General features: G+C 39.7%; 3 protein-coding genes across 4 annotated transcripts in view; all 3 read left to right on the top strand.

Moving 5' to 3' along the window:
• The first annotated feature begins 2253 nt into the window (after positions 1 to 2253).
• Positions 2254 to 8784, top strand: LOC117943678 (1,25-dihydroxyvitamin D(3) 24-hydroxylase, mitochondrial). The gene is made up of 12 exons (XM_034869956.1): positions 2254 to 2598; positions 2754 to 2944; positions 3043 to 3136; positions 3224 to 3317; positions 3784 to 3875; positions 4171 to 4282; positions 5467 to 5612; positions 6683 to 6849; positions 7479 to 7557; positions 7809 to 8006; positions 8195 to 8306; positions 8483 to 8784. The coding sequence occupies exons 1-11, from the start codon at positions 2341 to 2343 to the stop codon at positions 8303 to 8305; spliced, it is 1542 nt and encodes a 513-aa protein (XP_034725847.1). The 5' UTR covers positions 2254 to 2340; the 3' UTR covers position 8306; positions 8483 to 8784.
• A 3347-nt stretch (positions 8785 to 12131) lies between these two features.
• On the top strand, positions 12132 to 21781 carry LOC117943677 (nuclear factor of activated T-cells, cytoplasmic 2). Of its 2 annotated transcripts, XM_034869955.1 has the most exons (11): positions 12132 to 12490; positions 12868 to 12920; positions 12957 to 13795; positions 13988 to 14159; positions 14734 to 14936; positions 15425 to 15597; positions 15882 to 16022; positions 17695 to 17750; positions 18057 to 18189; positions 19079 to 19720; positions 21420 to 21781. In XM_034869955.1, exons 1-11 carry the CDS (start codon positions 12364 to 12366, stop codon positions 21464 to 21466), a joined length of 2586 nt encoding a protein of 861 aa, XP_034725846.1. In that variant the 5' UTR covers positions 12132 to 12363; the 3' UTR covers positions 21467 to 21781. The 2 variants fall into 2 exon arrangements, with proteins under 2 accessions (XP_034725846.1, XP_034725845.1); XM_034869954.1 differs by having other exon boundaries at positions 12133 to 12490; positions 12868 to 13795.
• Positions 21782 to 23320: 1539 nt separating this feature from the next.
• The window catches only part of manbal (mannosidase beta like), a 4665-nt gene continuing 2677 nt past the window's right edge, over positions 23321 to 25308 (top strand). Inside the window, exons 1-2 of the mRNA XM_034869791.1 lie at positions 23321 to 23467; positions 23691 to 23892. Coding sequence (XP_034725682.1) covers positions 23743 to 23892 — 150 coding nt within the window. The 5' untranslated portion in view covers positions 23321 to 23467; positions 23691 to 23742. The remainder of the gene's footprint in view (positions 23468 to 23690; positions 23893 to 25308) is intronic.

Below are 25308 nucleotides of genomic sequence, written 5' to 3'. Positions count from 1 at the left end.
GCAGTGTAGGGAGAAGCAGAATACCCAGTTAGCCTATTTGAGCCCTCCCCCTTAATTTTAAAATTTCACAATGTTATAGAGAACATGTGGTACAAGGTGTGCGTGTGTGTGTGTTTGTGTGTGTGTGTGTTTGTGTGTGTGCGTGTGTGCGTAAGTGCGTGCGTTTATGAGAATATTTTTTGATACACTGTTCACTGTTTACTCCTGAGCAATAGTAATAACACATGTCACTATGAGTGAAAAAAAAACAAAAAAACATGGATGCGTGGATGGAGACCAGTTTATTAATGGGAAGAGCTTCTGACCACAGCTTTATCATTTCTTCTGATGCTCAAGAGGACATTCTCAGGGAATGACCCTTGGGTGTGTTTAGGGGTTTAGCTCAGCGTGAATTTGAGACTTTTCAACAGACATCCTGTCCTAAACTGGGCACTGGCAAAAACAACTGACGTAGTCGTATATATAAAGTCTTTTAAATTTATAGAACACTAAATTACCAGAGTACCCTTAGAAGAATAGTTGGTCATTTTGGAAAGATGAAAAGGTCAACACCCAGCTGTGGTGGAGTGGTCATCTAACAATCTGAAGGTCAGGGGTTTAATCCCTGGCCCACGTTGAAGTGTCCTTAGGAAAGGCTACCAGTGCTGCACCATTAATTTGTGAATATGTGTGCATGTGTGAATGGTGTCTGTACTATGTAAAAGCACTTTGAGTGGTCGTTAAGACTAGGACAGCGCTATACATATGCAGTCCATTTAAAAAGAAACGGCTCATTAATCAAAACCAGCAGTGGAAGAAGCATTCAGATCCCTTACTTAAGTAACAGTACTAATGTCGCACTGTAAAAGGTGGAAAAAGTCAGTGACAGTCCTGCATTGAAAATGTTAGGCTACTTAAGTGAAAGTATGTAAGTGTCATCAGGAAAATGTACTATTGAGTATTAAAAGTGAAAGTACTCATTGCAGGAAAATGATCCAAACGGTTCTGTTAATCAGCTAAGTGTTTCATCGCCTAATCATTTCAGCTGGACTTATAGGGTGTTATATTGTTGGTCTGTTAATTAATAATCAAACATCGTATTTCATGAACTACATGTGTTTTGTATTAGCTTGTTAGGTAACCAGTAAAGCTTTCAGATTAATGTAGTTAAGTGAAAAGTACAAAATTTCCCTCTGAAATGTAGGGGAGTAGAAGTAAAAAGTAGCATGAAAAAAAAGACACGGGTAAAGTACAATACCTCAAATGTGTACTCTTGAGTAAATGCACTTAGTTACATTTCACCACTGATCAAAACATACTGATCTTGTTTGTTTAATCTGTACAAAAACCGGAGGAAGACACTGTTCGGATTATACAAACTATGGGGATAATTGGTGTGTTTGTGTGTGTGTGTGTGTGTGTGTGTGTGTGTGTGTGTGTGTGTGTGTGTGTGTGTGTGTGTTTGTGTGTGCGTGTGTGCTTGTGTGCGTGTGTGTTACACCTGGAGAGACTCTCGTTCAGTTAAGGTTCAAGGTTGTGTTCACCTGAGAGTCTGTGAATGAATGGGGTCCTGCATGTTATTTAAGTACTCCCAACTCTGAGGGTGTGTGTGTGTGTGTGTTTGTGAGTGCGTGTGCGTGTGCATGCGTGTGTGCGTGTGCGTGCACGCCATGGAGGTGGTTTCACCGCAGGTAAACCCATCAACTAATCAACAGAGCTGATATCAAAAAGTTGATTGATAAAATGTATCAAATGAATCTGGGAACCGTTTCAGGGGATCGCCATGTTTGCGATGAGGCAGCAACCTGACAATTTCATTTCATTTAACACTATATGTGAAATTACAATACACGTTAAAAGGGAGAATGGCCGTGGAAATGCAGTTGTTACGAGTTATCCCCCCAACACACACTCACACAAAAGAAAATACTCCAAAACACAAACAAAGCAAACACACACAGCAATCTGTCAAATATTTGCCCACGGTGCAGAAGTGTGGCAGTAGTATTTGCTCAGCCAAAGTTTCGTTTCTTCCAATCGCGGGTCGCTCTGAAACACGGTTCAGAGCGTCACCTCCGATGTGGCCTGCGTGTTTATTTGTAAAAAGGGGGGTTAGGGCACCTTCTCGGTCTATCTGGGGTCATACGACCCTCCCAACGTGGATAAATGAATAGTGGGCTCGACAGCCACACCATGCAAGCCCGACCCCTGATTGGTTCAGTGCACGGCAGGAATAAACACTCTCAGGGTATATATATTGTGGTAAGGTGTAACACTTCCAAGAAACTTCCAAGAAGATAATATATCATTCCGCTTTAAAAAAATAAAAATAAAATACAAACAAATCTGCACATTTTGAAGATGAGGACGCAGATCCAAAAAGTTCCTCAGATCGTAGAGTTTCTAAAAAAGAAATCTGTCGGGCTGCAGCACTTCAAACCAACATCGTCAGTGTGCGTCCTGGAGGAGAAGGATGCTGTGGAGGCTGCGCGCTGCCCCCACGCTGCCTCCAGAGCGCACAGCCTGGACTCGATCCCAGGGCCCACCAACTGGCCCCTCGTCGGCAGTCTGTTCCAACTTCTCCGGAAAGGAGGTCTGACAAGACAACACGAGGCACTGGTAGGCTACAGTGTAATTAATAACTTTTCCTATTGTTTTGTTGTTGTTGTTTTTAGGAACTCCAGCCTATTTTTTTTTAACGAATACAAAAAAGATGAATGTATACCGATTTGAAATGTCTCTGACTGATTAAAGATTCTTTAAATTTATCTTAGGTTGATTATCATAAGAAATTCGGCAAGATTTTCCGGCTGAAGCTGGGCTCTTTTGAGTCAGTGCACATTGGCGCCCCTTGCTTGCTGGAGGCGCTCTATAGGAAGGAGGGAAATTACCCTCAGAGACTGGAGATCAAACCCTGGACAGCATACAGGGACATGAGAGGAGAGGCGTACGGACTCCTCATCCTGTGAGTAGACATCCGATTTCTCGTTTAATTATCTAGACAGTGTCCACAATTCGTGGGGACGCCGCTGGAACACGTTTTAAAGCTGTTGGTGGTTGCAGGGAGGGGAAAGACTGGCAGAGAGTGAGGAGCGCTTTTCAGCGAAAACTCATGAAACCGACAGAAGTGGTGAAGCTTGATCGCAAAATAAATGAGGTAGGGCTCAGAGGAATCGGAGTTTATGTTTTTTTGCGTGTTTATTGGTGATCGATGACTGACAGCTTCTGTCTTGTTTGAATGCAGGTGTTGCTGGATTTCGTTGGCAGAATTGGACAAATAAACGTCAGTGGAAAGATCGAAGACTTGTACTTCGAACTGAATAAATGGTCTTTTGAGAGTAAGTGCGACTGTTTTTTCTGCAAAAGTTTGCCAATTTAGGATGCAAGTAAGGATTACTTTTTATTATCAATGAATCCGTTGATTATTTTCAGGATCTAGTCTGTTGTTTAATCTGTGTGTTTGGGAAAACAAATACATGGAAGTGTCATCTTCAAATCACCAAAGATATTCAGTTTGTTTTCACTTTGGCAAATTTGCAAATTAATTCTCTGACGGTTGACAAATCAAAGAATCAGCTCTACAGTTCATTATTTAGTTTGTCAAAAGCACTGAGATTCATCTGTTGTAACCGTTGCATAAGCAACATATGACATGCTATTTTTGTGACATGTAACTTTATAAAAAAAGAAAAAAAGATCAGTGAACATTTTGTGATATATCTACAAGTATGTAGAAATATTCAACTTGAAAGTCTTTATTGCTCAGACTCTGAATCTCACTCTGTGCTTTTCTTTGTCATTCAGCCATCTGCCTCGTCCTCTACGACAAGAGATTTGGTCTTCTGCAGGAGAAAGTCAACGAGGAAGCCATGAACTTCATCACAGCTGTGAAAACAGTGAGTACTCCTGCCTGTTGTTTGTTCCACTCATAGCAGCAGCGTGTGTCCCATTGGAGAGGACACCACATGAGAGGACAGCGGTTCAGTGTCTGACTGACACTCTCGTATTTAACTGGCTTTTAGGGGCAAACCAATATCCTCCACAGTCAAGAGATAATACGGGAATGCTCCAGAATGTCTCACAAGGCTGATTGGGCAAGAAACAACAGAAGACGTGATAAAGATTGCGTCATTTAGTATGAGTGGATGGTGATTAGCTTTAACTCTCTGGCCTCTCTTTCTTTCTCTGTAGATGATGAGCACATTTGGTATGATGATGGTTACACCTGTGGAGCTCCACAAGAGCCTCAACACCAAAACGTGGCAGGACCACACAACAGCATGGGACCGCATTTTCAGCACAGGTACAAACAAACTACAAAATTACACAACAAGATTACTGTTATTTGATGAAGTTGTAGTACGGTTTGTCTGCAACTATGTGCAATCCTGTTTGGGCTTAGTTCCAGCCACAAGATATACAGATAGATAGAGAGGAACAGAGGGAGGGTGAGTTTGAACTGAGTGCCTCAGTGTTTTTTTGTGTACTTGGCACTCGGGTAAATGGCAGCCAAAGTCATAGTAACCACATGACCTAAGAGGGAGAACTCTGCCAAATATTTGTAGTAGCAGGAGGTGGGAGGGAGGGAGAAGAGAATACTGCTGTAGCTCATTACAACCACACACACACACACACACACACACACACACACACATACACACACAAACAAACACACACACACAGCTGGGGGCGAACTTTATGACTCACATGAAGAGTCACGGATCAAACAATTACAGAAATGTAGAGGCATCACTAGTCATCCATAGGATTCAGGTCATATGGATGTGATGTTATGTATCATCGGACCTACAGTACACATTTAAAAATGGAAATTTAATTTTCACACATCGCGACTCACCACACTTACATACAGCCTGACGCATAAATCATACAGGTGAAGACTAAATGTTGACATACCTTGATCTGGATTATTATACACTGCAACACAGGTGGGACTAGTTATTATTATCTTTATTAACAGATAGACTATTATGATATTAATCAATCTATGACATGTCAGTAAGTAGTAGAATAATAACCCGATACAGCAGACAAAAAAAGCAAATCCTCATGTTGGAGAAGCTTGACTATTTCTCATTTATGCTTGATAAATGACATTGATCATCAGAATTGTTGCAGATTAATATTCTGTCAAGCATTATTCAATTAATTTCCGCTCTTTCAGCTAAAAAAGTCAAAAGGTCTAAGAAATCAGCTTTCTTATACGTGAGATTTCAAAGCAGCATGATACCTAATTAAGCTCCAAACACATGATCAGATTCCTCAATACAGATGCAAAAGTTTAAAAATATAATTTTATTTAATAAAATGCTTACAGAGTCTTTGTTTTAGGATGTCAAAGAGGAGCATTGATCACCAGTAGAAAATAGCCAAGTACTTGACAGATACACACTGAATACACCAAATCACTATGAGAGAAATGTGAGATTGGTGTGAATGCATCGTCACTGCTTTGTGTTTCCTCAGCCAAAGTCTACATAGACAAGAAGCTGAAGAGGAACGCCCTCAGAGCTCCTGATGACTTAATCGGCGACATCTTACACCACAGCTGTCTCTCTAAAAAGGAACTGTACGCAGCCATCACAGAACTACAGATCGGAGGAGTTGAAACGGTGAGCAGTATTTTGTACTACAAAGACACATTCCATTTACAGGAATAGTTTGATATTTTGGGAAAATTGCTTAAAGGAGGATTCCGGTCGATTCCAACACATAGTTCTGTTGTTTGTAGATTTGCAGTGCTGTCAGTAGAGAGAAAAATGAAAACAATCAGTTCTGTCTACACCGTGTTATCCTCCTGCTAACGTTAGCAGCCAGCAGGCTTAAACAGGCTTAAACAGAGCAAGTTTTAACCTTCTTATTAGCCTCTAAACATGCTCAAAATGTGATTACAAGTGTAAAGCCGTGTACAGTTATTCATTCTGAACACAGCGAATTTGACTGCAGTAGATGTGACAGAAAGGCGTGTTTCTGTCACATCTACTGCAGTCCAAAAGGAACCACTGCACAAAGGTAGGCACTTGCAGCAACATTTCAAGCATGTTTAGAGGCTAAAAACATGTTTAAAACTTGCCCTGTTTAAGCCTGTTGGGTGCTAACGCTAGCAGGAGGATAACACAGTGTAGACAGCACCAATTGGTTTCATTTTTCTCTCTACTGACAGCATTTCAAATATACAAACAACATACCTACTTGTTGAAATCAACCGGTATTCTCCTTTAATAACCTTCTTGTTAAGAGTAGTTTGACAGGAATATCAATACCACCTGCTTGTAGGAGTCCTATCCGTCTTCTTATCACTCACGTCAACAAAGCTATTAAACATATTTTGCCTAATTTCAAATGATTGCTTTCAAGCTATTTCTGCCTAATCCAGCTTTTTGTTTATGTACACTTAGCTGCACTATTGTATAGTTAAGAACTCAGGTTAACCTCCAAAATGTTTTACCCTTTGTCTTACCTATTTTATTTTGAGGAGGAAAAACAACTGGCATCTATGATAGTGAATGTGGTTTGGAAGTAACTGAGGAGCCTTTGAGGATCAAAACATTGCTTTGCTCCCTTCATGACCCCACTGAGGAATGCAGTTATGGTAGCTGCCTCACTAAGTGACATCTCCTCTCTGCCTCCCTCTTTCTCTCTCTCTCTCTCTCTCTCTCGTGCTGTGTTTACGTTTTTTCAGACCGCCAACAGTATGTTGTGGTCTATTTTCAACTTGTCACGCAACCCATGCGCCCAGAGGAAGTTGCTGGAGGAGATTAGAGAGGTGGTGGCTCCCGACCAGGACCCGTGTGGAGAGCACATCAAGAGCATGCCCTACCTCAAGGCCTGCCTCAAGGAGTCTATGAGGTACAGTGCAACAGGGTCACGGTGCAGAAAACAGAACACCTATATTAAGCTTCTACAGCTACATCATGAGATATAAATAGCATGCTATAAACTGCAGGGACTTCCAAAAGCCAATTATACAGCTCATGGTCAAGTTAAAAAAAACATCAGCTACACATTACATGACATAACATCCACCAATAAATTCAACTCACAGTATCCAATCATACTCACTGGCCTCATCATGGTTTCGCTCAGTACCACGGAGATTAAGGGGCAAAACTCCCACACATGACTGCGTCAAAAACATGAGATATGCAGGCGTGACTAGCAACAACAAGTGATCCGAGTTTAAACCGCGTTGTCACATTCAAATCACTTCCTAACCTCTTATACTTATACTTTCTCCCCTTATTCTTGTGCAGTCACAAGTTGCCTGTATAACAAGTTATTTAAGGCTAATGCCATAACCACGTCACACAGGGAATGTACATGACTCCTGACAGGAGATTATATCTCACCTCATCTGACACAGTGAACAACATCAGAGTATGTTCAGTTCCAGTTAAACAGCTTAGATATAGGTGTCATGCTATGCTAGAGTTTAACTGAGGCCATTTCCCATGCATGTTTTTTTTAAATTCTTACAGGTTGTCGCCATCAGTCCCGTTCACCAGCAGGACTCTGGACAAAGACACTGTGTTGGGAGATTATGCAATTCCCAAAGGAGTAAGTAGCTTAGTTCTCGTTGCCATACATCTGACATGAGCAGATTACATTCTTGTAAAAATTTACATTTGACTGATGAAAAACGCGTATACTGTACAAAGTCTAAATGGAGCAACTCTAACAGTATGTGCAACTCAGCAACTGCACGGCAGGATAGGAATTACAGTGTATTATTATACAGTGCACGTGTTTAATTTATCTGTAGGAAGTACTAAAAATGATGCTTTAATTGTTATTTTGCTCATTTACAGACAGTTTTAATGATAAACAGCCATGCACTTGGCTCCAATGAGGAGTACTTTGAAGATCGGAAGTCGTTCAAACCTGAGCGTTGGCTGCGGGAGAACAACACCATCAACCCCTTCGCCCACGTTCCCTTCGGCATCGGAAAAAGGATGTGCATTGGCCGACGGCTGGCAGAGCTGCAGCTACAGCTGGCCATGTGCTGGGTAAGATCACACATAAGTTCAATACAGTTTATAGACTCATGAACAGTCAAGTTAAAGCAGTGTACAAGTGTAAAGTTCAATATAATTTCTTTACACTACAGACTGATTGTTTTCGAATTTTCTACCATGTGACTCTGTTGAAGCTTTAATCCACTGATCAAATCCAACCCTGCTTGTGTTTCCTACAGTTGGTAAGAGACTATGAGATCGTAGCAACAGATAACGAGCCGGTCGATGTCATCCATTCAGGACTTTTGGTCCCCAACAGAGAACTTCCTGTTGCCTTTATCAAGAGATGAGGTGAGTAAATCTCTTCTTTTGTTTCTGCATCCCTGCTTTTTCTTAAGACAAAAGTTTGACATCTTGGGAAATACAGTATACCTATAGAGTTGATGAGAAGATTAATAGCACTCTCCTCCAAAATGACATTAACACTGTTGCATTTTCACATATTAATTATTTCCCTTCCCTCTCAGGCTCCATATTCAACTCTTGTGGAAATAATGACAAGAATACCTCTGTTGCCCTGGCGTGGATGGTCCAGTGACTCCCTCTATTGCTGCTCTGTAAATAGAAAACAAAAGACAGAAATTATTATATATGTAATCATGCCATAAATACCTCTAACTTATTTAAAACTATTTCTTATGACTGATAATGACTGACTAGAATACCAGGTGTTATATAGAAATTAGATGTTGTGCCAAGGCAGCTGTGTATGTAAATGTATAACGATTGCTTTTCCTTGTTTAATAACACACACACACATATTTGTGTGTATATTTTTCATTGGTACATAAAGTGCGATTCTAATATTGTGATATTGTACATTTTGTTATGTAGAGGCATATTTTATTCACTGAAATAAATACATCAATGTATTAAAGCCAAGTCTGTGTTTATTTTTTTAAACTGATGAACTGAATAAATATTCTATAAACTTTTCAGATGGTTTTGTTTAAATACATATTATAAACCGACAGAAAGGTAGCGTATAACTCTTTAATATGTCACAGATAAAGCAAAGATTGGACTTTTACTTATGTAAAAGATTTGACTACTTCTAACTCCGCTGGTTAAGGGATGCTCCTTAAAGACAGCCTGAAGAGACAAGCTACACCACTTATCAGCTCCTCATTTGTTGTCCCGACGTTCCTGACAGTTTCACACCATTGCACCTTGATTCATGTGACTCACATGACTGTGTGAGTCATAAAGCCTCACATGTGACTTCAGTTTACATCAGCATATGAGGTTAAAATTCCTCTAAGAGGCTCCACCAGTCAGGAGAAATGTGCATTTTAAAATCTGAATATCGAAAAATTTCTTCAAGTATGTAAGTAAAGAAAACCATGATGTTACTGGAATGTAGAGTATGTACTGAACATTCAAGAGTTTTGTGTATAAATGGAAACAACCTATCTGCTGATGACAATTCTAATGTTCCGGTAATTTTGTATAGGCTATAAAATAAAGGGTCTGTTTAACTAAATTACAAAAAAAGATATTTTTCATTTGGAAAACACTTTGTCCAAAGCAATGTATAAAGGAAAGTTTCACAGGTTGTAGTTTTATTTGACAACGTTTTCTCATTAAAACTTCTTTCTTCCAAAGAAATGCATGATAGGGGTTGATGGTAAGATCTGTGGATTATGGAGATTGACTGATTTAGAACTTGATTTAATTTATGTTAACTGTGATAAAGATACAGGGAAAATTCAAATTCTAATAAGGCTCTGGGGCATAGATCTTCAACAGGGGGTCCGGGACCCCTAGAAGGTCCTCAGAGTCAGGGCAGGGGGGGTCTCCAAATTATTGTTAAGTTTAAAGAAAAAATTGAAACCAACATATTATAAGCAAATATAATTCCCCACTGATAATAGGTTAACTGGCCTATAGATAAGGTAGCCACTAAGATCCACAGATACAGTAACTCCTAAGGATTAAATGTGTGGTATGTTTAACATTAAACTATAAACCATGATTTATAATTGCATCCTAACAGTTACTAGGCTATTTTAATTTCTTAGTATTTTATGCAAAAAAGGTATGTATAAAGGCTTTAGGCAGCCCTTCACATTATTGTAGGTCCAGTTAAATATGCACCTTAATTTTATATGAAGTTGGGGGTCCCCTTTGGAGACCCCTGCTCTAGTGAGGATCAAACTTACCTCCCCTGGTTTAAAAGAGCAGAGCTCTAACATCTGTGCTATAGAGACACAGACTACGCACTTATAGTGTATGTCATCAGCTCAGTGTTAGTACGGTCAGATGAGAGCATTACTGGTGTAGAGATTGAGCCCATTTATTGACTTAAGTGAAATAATGTTTTCAAATAATAATAATGTGCAAAGTACTGAAAATGACTCCCAGATCACCTGATAAGGTTGAGGCAGAGATCTCGGTGACATCAACATATCAAAGCCATAACTAGGCTATGGTTAATGCACGGCTGGATGCAACAAGAAGTGAGTGAGAACAAATAAAGTATTCGTGCAGAACTCGTGCGTGGATGTAAATTGTACAATACTGCCACCATGTGGCCAAAAGCTGCTCTCGCTGACAACTTAAGTTATTTAACTTTTTGAATAAAGTATTGAATAAGTTTGTTTATGTATTTGTTGCAACTGAAATATTTTTTTTAGTTCTGTTTTTATAGGCCTTCATTGTTTTATAGACTTAGTTGAGACATGATCACGATTATGTGTTTTTTGTGCCATACCATATCCTACTGTAGGCATGTTATAATATTTTACTGATTTATTTGACCTTGCTGTGGATAATCACACCAGTGCAGTATGTACCTCCAGCCTTTTTATTGCTCTTGTATAATCTTTTAGTCTAATTTGTATGTTACGTGTTTTCTTTTTTACATTCTGTCTTTTTGCTACTGCAACTCCTGAATTTTCCCTCTGGGGATCAGTCAAGGAGTATTTTATCTAATCTTAATTTTTGTTTAAAAATGAACAATGTAAAATACATGTCAATAGTACATTTGTGGTAAATGAAATACAAATGTATTTAGGCCTGCAGCAGCTCACCACACAGGTCAACAGATACAATAAATGCAGTAGATGAAGAAAGATAACACACTTTTGTCACAAAGCAAAACAGTACGTTTATATCTGTAACTGTGGAAAATGTTTTAATATCTTTATAATATTACCATAGAGAACAGACCGCCTTACACAGTGGTGCTCATGCGTTTAGGAACCCGTGCAGAAGTTGACTAAAAAGACAAAAAGAAAAAAAAACAGTCATCTTTTGGAAACTGATCTGAATGCGTTGATTTAAAAAAAAAAATTAGAAAAAAATTCAAATTTAAGGACACTAGTTTTCTTTGTGAATGAATAATGTTTTTTCCCTAAACAGATGTTCTTCCTTAAAACACAGAGGGCATGAGTATAAAAAACCCTGTTTTAAATTACCATAAAGGCAGGCACAGAGCCCCCCCCCCCCCCCCCCCCCCCCCCCCCCCCCCCCCCCCCCGCCCACCGCGGCATGGGATTATTTCAGTTAGCCTAAAAGCTGGTTTGCATTGAAAGGGGATCTTATGGAAAGTTCTCCATGCCTATCTCTTTGTATGGTGAAGGTTATGTGATGATGGGGGGTTAGTTTAACTCCAAAGGCCAAGGGAACTTTATCAGGATGCATAGTATCCTGATCCATGAAATAACTGGCCTTTAATAATAAAAATCTGCCTGCCTCTATGGGAATTTAACATAGGTGTGTGTATACTTATGCCCCCTGTATTTTAAGGAAGGACATTTATCGATTTACAATCCATAATTCATTCCCAAAGAAAATTCGTGTCGTTAAAAGGTTGGATTTTCCTATTTTTAAAATTAAGGCAATAAGATCAATTTCCTAAACGTGATTTTTTTTCATTCCTCTTTTTAATCAACTTTAGCATGGGTTCCTAAACGCAGCACTGTAGCTCTTGACTCACAAGAGGAAATGAGGCCTGTGTGGAGTTTGAACTGCACTCTGTCAGTGTACACACACACACCACACACACGCACACACACACACAGGCACACGCACACAAGCAGAGAGAGAGAGAGAGAGAGAGAGAGAGAGAGAGAGAGAGAGAGAGAGAGAGGCAGGTCTGCTTGTCATCAGCAGCAGCAGCGACAGGAAGCGTCTGTCGCCAGTAGTTTATTCATTTCGCGGTATAGGATGTTTTATTTGAGCAGCTGCCAAATGATGACACTTAAATCTTAGAAGACGAAATAAACTGTAACGTCGTCCGTTCCTTTAATTATTTACATGCGTACAGCTTAAGTTATTAGGCGAGTTTGTAAGTTATTTCAAAAGATAAACTCATCGAAAGAAGATCAAATCTTCAGAGCTGGAGATGACTTCTGGAGGTTTGGGCTTCGCCGAGGGCCTGGGGCCAGACATCAGTCAGGAGGAACTGGACTTCTCCGACCTGTTTCTGTATAATCCACCTGGGGACGACTTCCATGGCTGCTATAAGAAAGGTGCGTAGTTATTCTGCTTTTTAGAGATTCATTTAACATATGCATTACTCCTTTTAAATTGCATTATTCTATTTTCTCAGGATTTTATTATTATTATAGGAGCTTATTACATCACTTTTTAATGAAGATAAAATTCAAAATGTGTTTTCCTAATTGTTACCTCGCTTTGATGTTTGAGCTCCACTGTGCATTATGATGTTTGCAGGCATGGATGTCATTTTAAGAATGATAATGTAGGTAAACATATCAGACAAAAATTGTTATGACATGCAGGACTATTTGACATGTCTTAAAACATGGGATCCGACATTATCTCAGGGTGGTAGTCATCTTTGGACATGTGTGCACAAATGAATCCTCACTTTCCTTATTGACAGATGAATCAGGCGCTCTCCTTCAGACCGCCAACCAGCCTCCTCTGCTGGTAGTCGACCATCACACTGCATACATCTCCAGCTCCAACCAGCCAGCCTCCAGTCAGGACCCCTCCTCTCACAGCCCATCCACAGAAAACCTGTCAGGGGCAATGTTTGACTCCTTGGGGCTTGCATCAAGACCAGGGACCATCCCTGCTCCCAGCCCCAGGATTGAGATCACTCCGTCGGGTGACTCTCTCAGCTCTCAGACCCTGGAACCGAGCCCTGGCAGCAAAGCTCTAGGGCCCTACCGGGAGTGTGTGAGCCCTGCCAGCAGTAACTCCTCCACAGGCTGGCCTCTCTCTCCTTTGGCTTCACCGTGTGTCTCCCCTAATGGAGGCGGCTGTGGCATTGGGTTGTCTGGCTTAGACCTCTGCATCCACCCTTCTTCTGCCCACTCCTCTCCTGGAGCCTCACCTCGCCACAGCATCACAGATGAGCCCTTTCTCCTGCCCCAGCACCAACGCACCGCTTCATCGCTTCCCCACCAACGCTCCCGCTCTGCCTCACCACATGGGAAGCGTTCCTATGACAAGGCCCACTCCTGTCAGGGGGGTACTCCTGTCAAGCAGCGCTCCCGGAGCCCCAGCCCCATTCCCTCGCCCCATGAGCAGCAGGGGTCCTACTATGTCCACCAATACCAGGCTCAAGCTGAGTTCCAGTCCCAGGCTCAGGCTCCCTCCCCGGGCCTGGAGGAGATGCTGAGCAGCCTCAGCTCCAGTCTACCCAGAGTGATGCCTTCTGCAATGGTGCGAGATGCACATGGGCAGGCCCAGAGAAAGGACTGTGTTTATGGAGAGGGGTATGACTATGAAGTCAAGTCGGAAACCTTCTATATGTGCCCAACAGTGTGGCCTCCTCCTCATCCAGTTCACCACGGAGCATTTGGGTGTGTTGTTTTTCTTTTCTTACATCTTACAAATAATGTACTGTATGTCTTAATAATAAGCTCAAATGTGATTATTATGAAGTACACCACTAAGTTGACCACTATGAGATGAAATATGAACTAGGGAACACATTTTTTGACATTGTTAATGTAATTCCTCTTATTGTCTTTCTTTCCCTATTGTGTCCCCAGTGGTATCTCCGTGGCTCCACTTCCGTCTTTAGAGTGGCCATTGCCCAGTCAGTCCGGTCAATACGAGCTTATTATTAAGCAAGAGCCCAGATCTCATCACAGAGCTCACTATGAGACCGAGGGCAGCAGAGGAGCTGTAAAGACACCTAACGGAGGGCATCCAGAAGTTCAGGTGATTTTTTGAGTGTGGGATGTGCAAAAAAGGAAAACTAAACAAGGAAGAAAGATCACTCTCACTTCACATTCGTGTCACTGACAGTTTTGTAAAAGATACATGAAGTAACAAGAGAGATTGTAAATATAGGGTGGTATTTCCCGGATAATGTGTTTATGAAAGCCGACAGTCATGCAAATGAAAGAGCCTCACATCACTACTTCCACACGAACAACATTCACTGTTTTAAAGTTCTAAAAGAAACACTCATAATTACAAGTCAGGTGTATTGAGATATACAAGCAGTAGTTCATGTGTCGACTTCATTTACTCCTCTGGTGAGTTAATTAATAAGCTGCTACTGCTGGGTTTCCTGGCACTAATGCAGAAACGGCCTATGCAAATCAGTGTTCTTGCTATAGGATAGACATTCTTGGATAGACAGTGACCTTTGAAATCATCCCCATAGGGCAAAGAGATTTAATGTGCAGTGCGAATATTTTTGAATATGCAGCCATGGACATTATTGGTATCATAGTTAACTTGTTTCAGTGTAAAGCATGCATTTAATTGCCTTTTGTGTCCTTATTAGCTCTGTGGGTACCAAGGCACAGCTCCACTGGGGCTGCAAGTCTTCATAGGAACAGCAGACGAGAGGATTCTAAAACCACACGCCTTCTACCAGGTCCACCGCATCACCGGGAAGACCGTCACCACACCGAGCATGGAGAGGATGATCAATGGGACCAAAGTGTTAGAAATCCCTCTGGAACCAAAGAACCACATGAGAGTGGTGTGAGTAGCACAGAGATGCTGTGGGAGACATGTTATTAAGCAACCTGTAGTCACTTCTGTGGTGTTTTTGCATTTTCTCTCCTATAATTATAGATGCAGAGACACATTAAACTGAGTTCTGTGTTTGGTGCCATCTTTGGATTTTCTGTTCATTAAGTTTGAGTTTTTGTGGGAATTTCTCTTTTCTTTCTCACCTCACACACGGGGGCTATTGATGCTCATGCCAGCTGCAAGGTTTTTGTCTTTTTCACTCCAAATAAGTGGCTGTTGCTGCTGATGGAAACATAAAATGCACCACCTCTCTGTGAGAGTTTGTTGAAAAACAGTAGCAAAAAAATGGGTTTTTGAATAAAAATGTCACAGGTCACTTAGTTGACAGAACAAAATTAGGTTATGCAAACTATAGTTATAATTAAAAAAAGGTTTTTACTTTCATTTAAGAACACTTTTTTTTATCTTTCTTTGTCTTTTTTTTTTACATTTCACAGGATTGACTGTGTAGGAATTCTGAAGTTGAGAAATGCCGACATCGAACTGAGGAATGGTGAGACGGACATTGGACGAAAAAACACACGTGTGCGTTTGGTGTTTCGCATCCACATTCCTCAACCTGGAGGCCAGCTCACGTCTCTTCAAGCTGCTTCTCCTCCCATTGAATGCTGTAAGAAGCTGATAAGATTAATCTTGCTACCTGTTGCAGGTTCATGAAATCTTGTATTGTACAACTTGCAGTTTTATCTATATTACTGTAATACCTGTATGTATAAACTGTGGCCATAAGTTACATGGGCTGGCTTTAATGTGAGTGTTGGCCAAGCTATAGTAGTCAATAGTGCAAATCTGAATTTGAATCATCATCAAACATTTCAAACGTTACAAACTGCCATGAAGATGTTTTCTGACCTCTGTGGGGTCCTTCATACAGCTGTGTCTTTGTTTTCTCAGCCCAGCGCTCAGCTCAGGAGCTCCCTGCAGTCGAGAGGCAGGACCTGGACCGATGCTCAGTACTCGGTGGTCAACAAATGGTCCTTACTGGACAGAATTTCACATCTGACTCCAAAGTGATTTTCTCAGAGAAGACACAAGGTGTGGAAAATCAGTAATTAAATTGTCTAGTCATGTGATGCAATTTTAAGTCTCTCCGTTCCTCTTTTTACATTTTTAATACAAAGAAAATATTTTAAATTTCACAATACTTTGACAGTTTGGCAAATATGCTTATTTGCTTTCCTGCTAATATAAAGCTACTGCTAGTGGCCAGCTAGCTTAGCACAAAAACTAGCTTAACTCTGTCTAAAGCTAAAAGAATCTGTGTACCAGCACATATAAAGCTAATTAATTAATACGTTAAATCTTGTAGGTTAAATAGGTACACAAAAAACAAAGTGTAAAAATGACATTTTGTGGTTTTGCTGGGGTTATATGTACAATTGAAGTGCTGGTAGGTGGATTTTGTTACCTTTGGACAGAGCCAAGCTAGCTGTTTCCCCCTGATTCCAGACTTTATGCTAAGCTAAGCTAACCTGTAGATTCATTTAAACTGTACAAACCTGAGAGTGGTTTCAGTCTTAAATCTCAGCAAACCAAAGCAACTTAGCATATTTCCCAAACTGTTAAAATAGTCCTTTAATAAATTATGCTGTTCTTCCAATTATTATGAAAACTTGATATGTGTGTTTATGTTGACATGTGATTGTAATGTGTTTATATTTGAAATCTAACCAGGTTTCTATGATAAAAATAGACTAATAATATTTTGTGCAACACGCGGCTACGTCTGTGTACTCCCAATATCCTGCTTGAGTGCATCCGCCTACACCTATAGTATTTTTTTTATGTTTATGGTATTTGCATATCCACTTTCAATGACGCACATCTTTCTTCAGCCCCCACTTTTAACTCTGACAAAATGAACCATTAGAACAAACATTTACTTTTTTTACTGGAGGTGACAACTTTTATTTATTTCTACATGGAAATGTCTCACCTCGTTTACTGCTCCTCCTGCCCACACAACATTTTACATGGCCTACATGGTTTGAGAGCAGAATGGGTACAGTTGACTACATTTAAAGCCTCCCTGTTGCTTGGTGTGGGGTTTTATGCAACAGGATGTGGTCTGACAGACCTAGAGCAGAGGCTTTGTGTTTTTTGTTTTTTTTTCGTCAAAGAGTGGGTGTAAAACAGAAACAGCAGGTAAAAACTGAGGTGAGAATGAATCCGTAAACTAGACATAAAAGAAAAATATGCTCTCCACTATGTGATTTACTGTAAATTAAAGAAAGGATTGACATCATCTGATTTCTTACAAATTCATCTTTTTATAAAGTCATTACGGTAAAAGACACAGGAAATTTGCTTATTTGGTGTCATCCAATAGTTAGATGAGAAATTCAGTACCACTCACCTATCTGCCCAGCATGTATAAAGCTTTAGCCAGTAGCCAGTTAGCTTAGCTTAGCACAAATAATGGAAACAAGGGGAAACACCTAGCCAAAGCTAAAATGCTTTCAGCACCTTCAAAGCCAAGAACCACAAGTGAAACCTTGATGTATTACACTATTTTCTTTTTGTCAGTTTCCAGTTTTATGCTAAGCTAACTGGCTCCTGTCTGTTATTACATATTTCTTGTACAGTCATGATGGAAGTGGTATCAACCTTCTCATCAAACTCTCGCAAGAAAGCAAAAAAGCAAAAATACACCGCTTTAAACTTCCACTGTTTTAATTTGTGCACACAATACTACCTCCGCTTTCAGATGGGCAGCAAATCTGGGAGGTGGAGGCCACTGTGGACAGAGACAAAACACAAGCTGTGAGTTAACTTCCACTTATCTGCAATGGCACTAAGGTATAGCATCATTTTGCATACCAATGATTTACTTTTTGTATATATTTGGTAATTAAACCAACATTATCTGTTACAAATTCACGTAAACATATGACCAGACACTACATGCTGCTAGATATCAAATTCAAAGAGTTTTATTTCTAACACTGGTTTGATTTGAAACACACAAGCGAAAGATTCGTGGCAGCCCACGCCTCTCTGTTTCAACATGACAGTTTATCTGAATCATGATCTTTTTTTCTGTGTTGTTCTGTTGCAATCTCCGTCTAGAACATGCTTTTTGTTGAGATCCCTCCGTATCGAAACCGGACCATTTCCCACCCAGCCAAAGTCAACTTCTACGTCATCAACGGGAAGAAGAAACGGAGTCAGCCCCAGCACTTCACCTACACTCCTGTGATAGGTATATATGTCTATCAGCCATCTCAGCTCAGTCATTACAGGAGGAAGAGGGGTACCTTTAGTGTTTGAGAAACAAGAAATTGATACTGGGGTCAGCAGGGAGCGTATCACCTCTATCAACACAATCAAAGACAAAATTAACATAAACTGAACATTAAACAGGTGATAATGTTGCTAAGGTGGCAAATGTGTACTAAGTTACTCTTCCCTTGATTGAGTCAAATTTAGAGAATACAGGAAATAGCAGCACTTTAATCAGATTAGATCTAACTGCCATACAATTAAAGGAACATATCAACCTGAAGACAGATCAACTCAGCAGTTACTAGCAGCTACTAGCTTCTTTCTAGGATCCTCACTTTACTGTACACTGATGTTTTACAATATTACAAGAAATCCGTCATAAGCTGTTAATAGTGAACTGCAGCCACAGCACAGGTTTTTGCATAGGGCGACAAATCTCACTTGCTGGAAAGGGGAAAGTCACTCCGCTTTCGTGTTTGCTAATTCTCTCTCCACCTACATGAAATATTCACAGCTGACATGCAGACACACACTTTTTGATAAGCACTATAGGAAACAAATTGGGGTTTAGCTAACCATCCATAGAGCCATGCAGCTAGCACAGTTAAAAAATATTATTGTTGGTCTTTCGTTCAATAAATTTGGTCCTGATTGAAATATCTCAAGAACTATCAGATGATTTGTCATTAAATTGTGTGCAGGCATTTGTGTTCCACAGAGGATGAATCCTACCAGCTTTGGTGATCTCCTTACTTTTCTTCTGGCGCCACCATCAGGCTTGTCTCGTTTCTGTCCTTGTATTCTTGTCAGTGAGCTAATGACAGACCTACATTGATTCGTCTTACCTTTGTTTTTTTTTATTATAGCCATTAAAGCAGAACCACTGGATGACTACCAGTTAAATTCGTACGTGTACTCAGACAATCAATCTGTGGCTGGCCTGTCAATGAAGTCACTCTACCATCACTTGGAGCAGGAGAGCAACCTTCAAGCATTGAGTGTTTCTCCAACAATGTACCATCTAACCACTGTAGACCCCAGAGCCCACGTGTTAATCCCTGATCCACTGGACGACCAACCCGTTTATTACCAGTCTAGAGCCAGCACTCTGATCAACAACCCTGTGGTGTACCACACTGCAGACCAACGTTACAGCAACTGTGGTGCGACCCTCCTCAGTGGTTCCCAGATGGCTTCCCACCCTGCCACCACCCCCAGTCAGTGTAACAGTGCCAGAAACCCTGTGGGCAAAGTGGGGGGATGTCCTCAGGTTGGTGATTCCTTTGAGGCCTGTTTGGTGTCAAGACATCAGAGTTATGTGCAGACAGCATTGCCACTGGGAAAGTCGCCACCTTCAAGATTCATCCAAGGTGACGTTCAAGGGAAGGCTGTAAGCCGAGTGGAGCCTCTGACCCAGATCAGCTCTGGAAGGGAAAACCATGAGGAACGAGCTCCAGAGAAAGTCACAGTCAAACAAGAAAACCTCCGCTTCGCTTATTTGGAGGATGGTGAGTATTTCTGGTGCATCATTTTTTAACTTGAGCAGGTTACTGGAACTTTATGTTCTGTATTTGATAGTATGATATTTTGTGTAGTCAACAGTTTCGAGAGGCATTTACATTATTTCTCAATCAGTCAGTAACTTAGGGTTCTAGTCTTGTCTCGCCTCACTGAGATATTTAGAAGAGTTTTAGAAGATACTTTAATAATTGCTTCACCAAAAAACATAATGGGGAAATGAATACACAAAACATGCAAACTTGCATGAGGGATTGGTAATTGTGGTCCGGTCTGCAAAATGCATACAAGCACATTGCAACTGTACGCTTGCAAATCCTGCCTTGTGGTTTGTGTTGGGCCTTTCTATCCACTTTCCTGTCTCTTTCAGTCTCACTCCTACTCACACAACTAAAAACACACCACACTTGTAGAATCTTCATGCGCATGCTCAGTCTCATTTGAAATGAATCTAATACAACTTGCTTATTGCCCTGATGTATTTGAGGATGACAAAGAAAAAAGAAGCAACAACAGCATGAAGTGAGAGAACAAGTGATGTATTCAGACACTGTTTACTGTGGGGCAATGTTTCTTTTTACACCTCTGTGATGGAAGACAGAAACAGGAAGTACAGGCAAATACATGCAGACACCTGTGGTAAACTGTTTTTTTTTTTCTTGATCTCTGATACACACTGGGGTAATAGTGAAAGTTTAGTTAACTACAGCAATCTGTTTTACTGAGCATCAGAAGCAAACTAACCAATATGCACTAGTGTGTTCATTTTATTATTTGCATAGGTTCTTGTTTCTTGAGATTATATTTAATATTGATAATACTTTTATTATTTCCATCAAAAGAATCATCAACAAAAACCTTTTTTTATTTTTTTTTAAGAAAGAGATCATTGATCATCCCAGAAACCGTTGCAAATAAATCATTGTCCAAGAAAATAGACATATCTAGATGCCAGTTCTTCACATCATCACGTCAGAGACTGAAAGTCATCATTATACTGATGGATGTATAAAATTAGGAAAAGAATTGTTGATCCCCCTGGTGACTTTAAGCACATTGTCTGCAAGGGGGACCTTTCTTGCTCTCCCCCCTCATTGGCTGTCATCGCTTCACTGTTGACTTCATTAAAAGCATAAAAGTCCCCTCAAAAGGGACTTTGGCGACACTTGCTGGTAGTATTATAAACACAACACTGTTGTAGACAACATAATCCCTGGACCCTCCAACCAGTCAAACAAGTCACTTGAGTAAAAATGAAGTGAAAGCAGTGTTCACTCGAATTGCCTCTGTTTTCCCCACAAACAATCACAATTTCAAAAATCTATAGAAAGAGGCTTCAAATATAAAACAAATTACTGTACTAACAGAATCAGAAACTGGTTTGCCTATACAAGGAATGTGTCTTGATGTGGTGCATATTATTAAACTGCAAAAAACAAGAGACATAATATAAAAGAGTTACAATAGACACTATAAAAAAGTTTAAGAAATGTGAAAAAGTTCATATGGAAGCTATAATTGGAACAGCTGTAAAGTTTTGTACTGGATGTGCAAAAAAATCCCCGGCTAGTGTGCAAAAGTTTACAGTTTTAATATGTAACGTTAAGAATGCAAGATGTCTTGTCTTGGTTTATAACAGCGTAGTTGTGAATACTAAAGTTGCTCACCCCTGTTTGTAATTTTTCGCAGTAAATGACATCATAAGAAGAGACATGAAAGGCCACAATGGAAAGTGATCCGGGAGGCCTGCGGCAGCCATGATGTCCATCGGTTTAAGCATAATATGTAAAATGTTTGAATATGTAAGAAATAAAAAAATGGATTGGTGGCAGGAATTTAAGGCACATTACAGAAACTGATCCACTGTAGGCTTATATGTTGACTTTAGACCTTTTAGCCTTAGCAAAGATAGGACACGTGTCATACCTTACACTGTGTATCTATTGTGTTTTTTTTTTAACCTTGACTTCTGTTTATCTATATATTTGTACAATTGCTCTTTGTAAGCATGTATAAAATACTTTATATTAAATAAATTCTGTTTATATGAATCAGCGTGTTTGCATTAAGAGCAGAAATGGACTGAAGAGTAAATCAAATATTCTCAACTAACAGTTTTTAAAAACAACAACCATCTAATACAACTCCCTTTGTCTTTGAAAATCCTGGAATGACGTTATATTCTAGCCAACATTAATTGATTAGATGTTTGATCTATATACTGTTAGAAATAAATATTTATAAGCTGACAAAATTCTTTTTTTGTGATAATTGACAAACGGATGAAAAATAGTGTGGGTCAAATCAGTTGCCTTATACAAAAATGTCTAAATACTTGTCTATTAGACAATATATTAAAATTAAAACTAATTTAGAAAGTACCGACACTGAAGAATCATCTCAGTCTTTAATTGTTGATCCAACACTGTTTAACTTTGCTTTATACTTCAGCGTGGGCTGTAGTAGTGTAACTCTGATTAACAGTGGTGTGGAAGACTCAAGAGTCAACTTTTCATGTTGTTAAAGAACAGCCCTGTTTTCAGCTGACCCAAAAGCTTTTTAAATAGTTTAGTTTGCTTATGAAGTAGGAGAATATTCTCAAAACATAAAGAAACACCTTATCTGTTGATTTATCAGACAAATTCAAAAACATAAACATTTTGATATGCATTGTTCTCACTTAAGAGAAGGGGAAAGAAAAATGAAATCTGCAAAGTAACTGTTAGAGAAATTTAGTGGAGTTAAAAGTACATAGGACTACGTAAATAAGCTATTGCCTCTCGGAGTTGCATGGAAATACTCAAGTACTGTAGGAATACATCGAATTTAAAACTGTTTAAGCATAGTGCTTGAGTAAATTTCAAACAATATTAGCTACAGCTCTAAGATAGATGTTTTGTAGTGCATGCTCTCCTCTCGAGGTAGTAAGAGTGAAAGTACAGTGGCGAGAATAAGTTTACACATCCATGCTAAAGTTGATTAAAAAGAAGAATAAAAACAATTGATGGAAATTGATCTTAATGCCTCAATTCAAAGAATTTTGAATAGAGACATAGATATTGGCATGGTGTTATTCCAGTTAGCTTAATAGCTGGTTTGATTTGCATTGAGAGATGATTTTATGGACAGTTTCCCATGCCTATCTCTAGGCATGGTAAAGGTTATGGGATGATGGGGGGTTAGTTTAACTCCAAAGGCCAAGGGAAATTTATCAGGATGCATAGTATCCCGATCCATGAAATAACTGGCCTTTAAAAATAAAAATCTGCCTGCCTCTATGGGAATTTAACATAGGGGTATGTATACTTATGCCCCCTGTATTTTAAGGAAGAACATACATTTATTTACAATACATTATTCATTCACAAAGATAATTGGTGTCCTTAAAAGGTTGGATTTTCCAAAATTTTTTGAATTAAGACATTAAGATCAATTTCAATAAGTTGTTTTTTATTCCTGTTTTTAATCAACTTTAGCATGGGTGTGTACAATTCTCGTCACTGTAAATGCAGTTCTGTTTTTTCAATTGTAAAAAAACAAGGATTAACACGCTAGAGGGCGACATTTTCAAAACAATCCTTCGTCGGCTCGGAAGTTGTTCCAGATTTGTAACGTCACTTCCGATAGTCTGATTTTTTTTGTCTCCTTTTGTGAGCTAGTTAAATTCCCTCCTTTTTTTCACTTGATAGTGTTTCAACCTTTGGTTTTACCGCTTTGCTAACGAGCAAAGGATAGTGGTAAGCTTATTCTGCCACACACTAATCGTTTGTTGTATTCATGCATAACGTTAGCTTACATTAAAGCATTTAAGAATGTAACGTTCGCTTACAGCTGACGTTACACTGCTGTGCTACGTTGTAAATGTGTCCCAGCTGGGTCTATCCACCACTTTTTGGGACTACTGACATATTCGTTTATTTTCCTGCTAAACGTTAAGTGAGTACACTATGTTGTTTGCAGAAATAAGGGCACCGAGGAATAACAGATCAAACAGCCAATCAGCAGCCGCATTATGTCTGCAGAACTGGACCTGTCCCCTCCAGAGGTCCCTGAACCCACCTTTCTAGAGAGCCTACTGCGCTATGGGCTGTTTCTGGGTGCCATCTTCCAGCTCATTTGCATCTTGGCTGTCATCGTCCCCACATCCAAGGGACATGAACAGGTGGGTAGAGAGCAGCGGGTCTTGTGTTTTGTCCCTCCCCTTAAATAGTGTTTCTTTCCCCATTGGAACAGCGTTTCCTATTCTGTTGCTCTCTACAGTTGGGGTTAGGGTGCATGTTTCTGCTTCTTCTTCTTGTTGGATCCAGGAATAACTGGTCAGGGATAGGGAGACGTTTAGGGTCAGGTAGGTTCAATTGTGCTGTATTGTCTGTAATTGAGCATTGCGGACACAGACAGTCCATGATCAAAGTATTGCTGTACACAACACCCTCCAATACCTGATATTTTCAATCATTTATGTTTGCATATTGGGGAGCAATAGGGGATTCAAACAAATGTTGCAATTGAGCCCCAAAGTGTAACATCTACATTCTGTAGATTTTAATCCACGTTGCCATCAGGACACATATTGTCAATGTAACCTGTTAATCAGATTTACTGAATCACTTCATCATTGGTTTTGAATAGTTGAATCTAGATGCATGCAGCAATTTACGCTTTTAAGTCTTGAACCAGGTTTGTTGTAATGTCCATTGAAAATTAAAATAAATGAAGGGCTTGGTTCAAAGAAGCCCACGTATTTTTCGCAAAATACATGTAAAGTACGAAATTAATTTTTTTCAGGAGTAGCAGACTTTTATCTTGGCTCACTGGCCTAATTTAGACTTTTTGGGTATCACTGGGACTTATATATATATCTGTCTGGAGATGAGATGACACCATTTAGCCGAGTTCATTTGTTATAGACAGCCAGTCCTTAGCCAGTGCAAATGACTTATCTTGTATGTACAGGCATTGGTAATGTGTGTCTAAAAGAAAAAGGTTAGCCTTTTGACATGTAATTAATACAGTATATGCCTGAAAGATTGATTGTTCTGTTATGTAATGAGTTTCACTGCAGAAACGGTCCAACTCATCACTATGGTGGCTACATCTTATGTCGCAATACAATCAGAAACATTTGAAGTGTGGCACAGCTGCTATAAGTTGTTATAATTAATATCTTTTATTGTTTTTCCATCTTGCTAACAGATCTACAGGCGCTGCAACAAAATCATTTAGAAGACAAGATCTTGCAGAATGTTACCATACAATCTTTTCTGAAATTCAGCGAAGCCAGACTTTTACAGAGCCAAGGGCTACTCCCACAATCTCTATACTAACAACTGTCAGGAGAGATTATTTATAGACGAGCAATTAAATCCACTGTCTAATTATTCTCTTTTCAGACAGTCATCAGATGCACTGATTACTCTCCACAGTTTGTCGCCATTTTATCCTTTAAACCAGCTTGCTGTCATTCTGCCTTGTTATACAAACACAGATACAGTGCTGACAGAGGAAGTGCGTGTGTGTGTGAGTGATGAAAAACTGCATTACCAAAATGTAGATTTCTTGTCATAACTAATGATTACCC

The sequence above is a fragment of the Etheostoma cragini genome, chromosome 4, assembly GCF_013103735.1.
Source record: "Etheostoma cragini isolate CJK2018 chromosome 4, CSU_Ecrag_1.0, whole genome shotgun sequence".
Classification (NCBI taxonomy): domain Eukaryota; kingdom Metazoa; phylum Chordata; class Actinopteri; order Perciformes; family Percidae; genus Etheostoma; species Etheostoma cragini.
This window is presented reverse-complemented; position numbering and strand designations above follow the sequence as displayed.

Bases quoted from the DNA above. Each gene is read 5' to 3' on its own strand.
- LOC117943678 (XM_034869956.1), top strand. From the start codon at position 2,341: ATGAGGACGCAGATCCAAAAAGTTCCTCAGATCGTAGAGTTTCTAAAA. The intron at 3,137-3,223 runs GTAGGGCTCAGA...GTTTGAATGCAG, and splicing joins TTGATCGCAAAATAAATGAG to GTGTTGCTGGATTTCGTTGG. The intron at 3,318-3,783 runs GTAAGTGCGACT...TTTGTCATTCAG, and splicing joins GAATAAATGGTCTTTTGAGA to CCATCTGCCTCGTCCTCTAC.
- LOC117943677 (XM_034869954.1), top strand. From the start codon at position 12,364: ATGACTTCTGGAGGTTTGGGCTTCGCCGAGGGCCTGGGGCCAGACATC. The intron at 17,751-18,056 runs GTGAGTTAACTT...ATCTCCGTCTAG, and splicing joins ACAGAGACAAAACACAAGCT to AACATGCTTTTTGTTGAGAT. The intron at 19,721-21,419 runs GTGAGTATTTCT...AATTTTTCGCAG, and splicing joins CTTCGCTTATTTGGAGGATG to TAAATGACATCATAAGAAGA.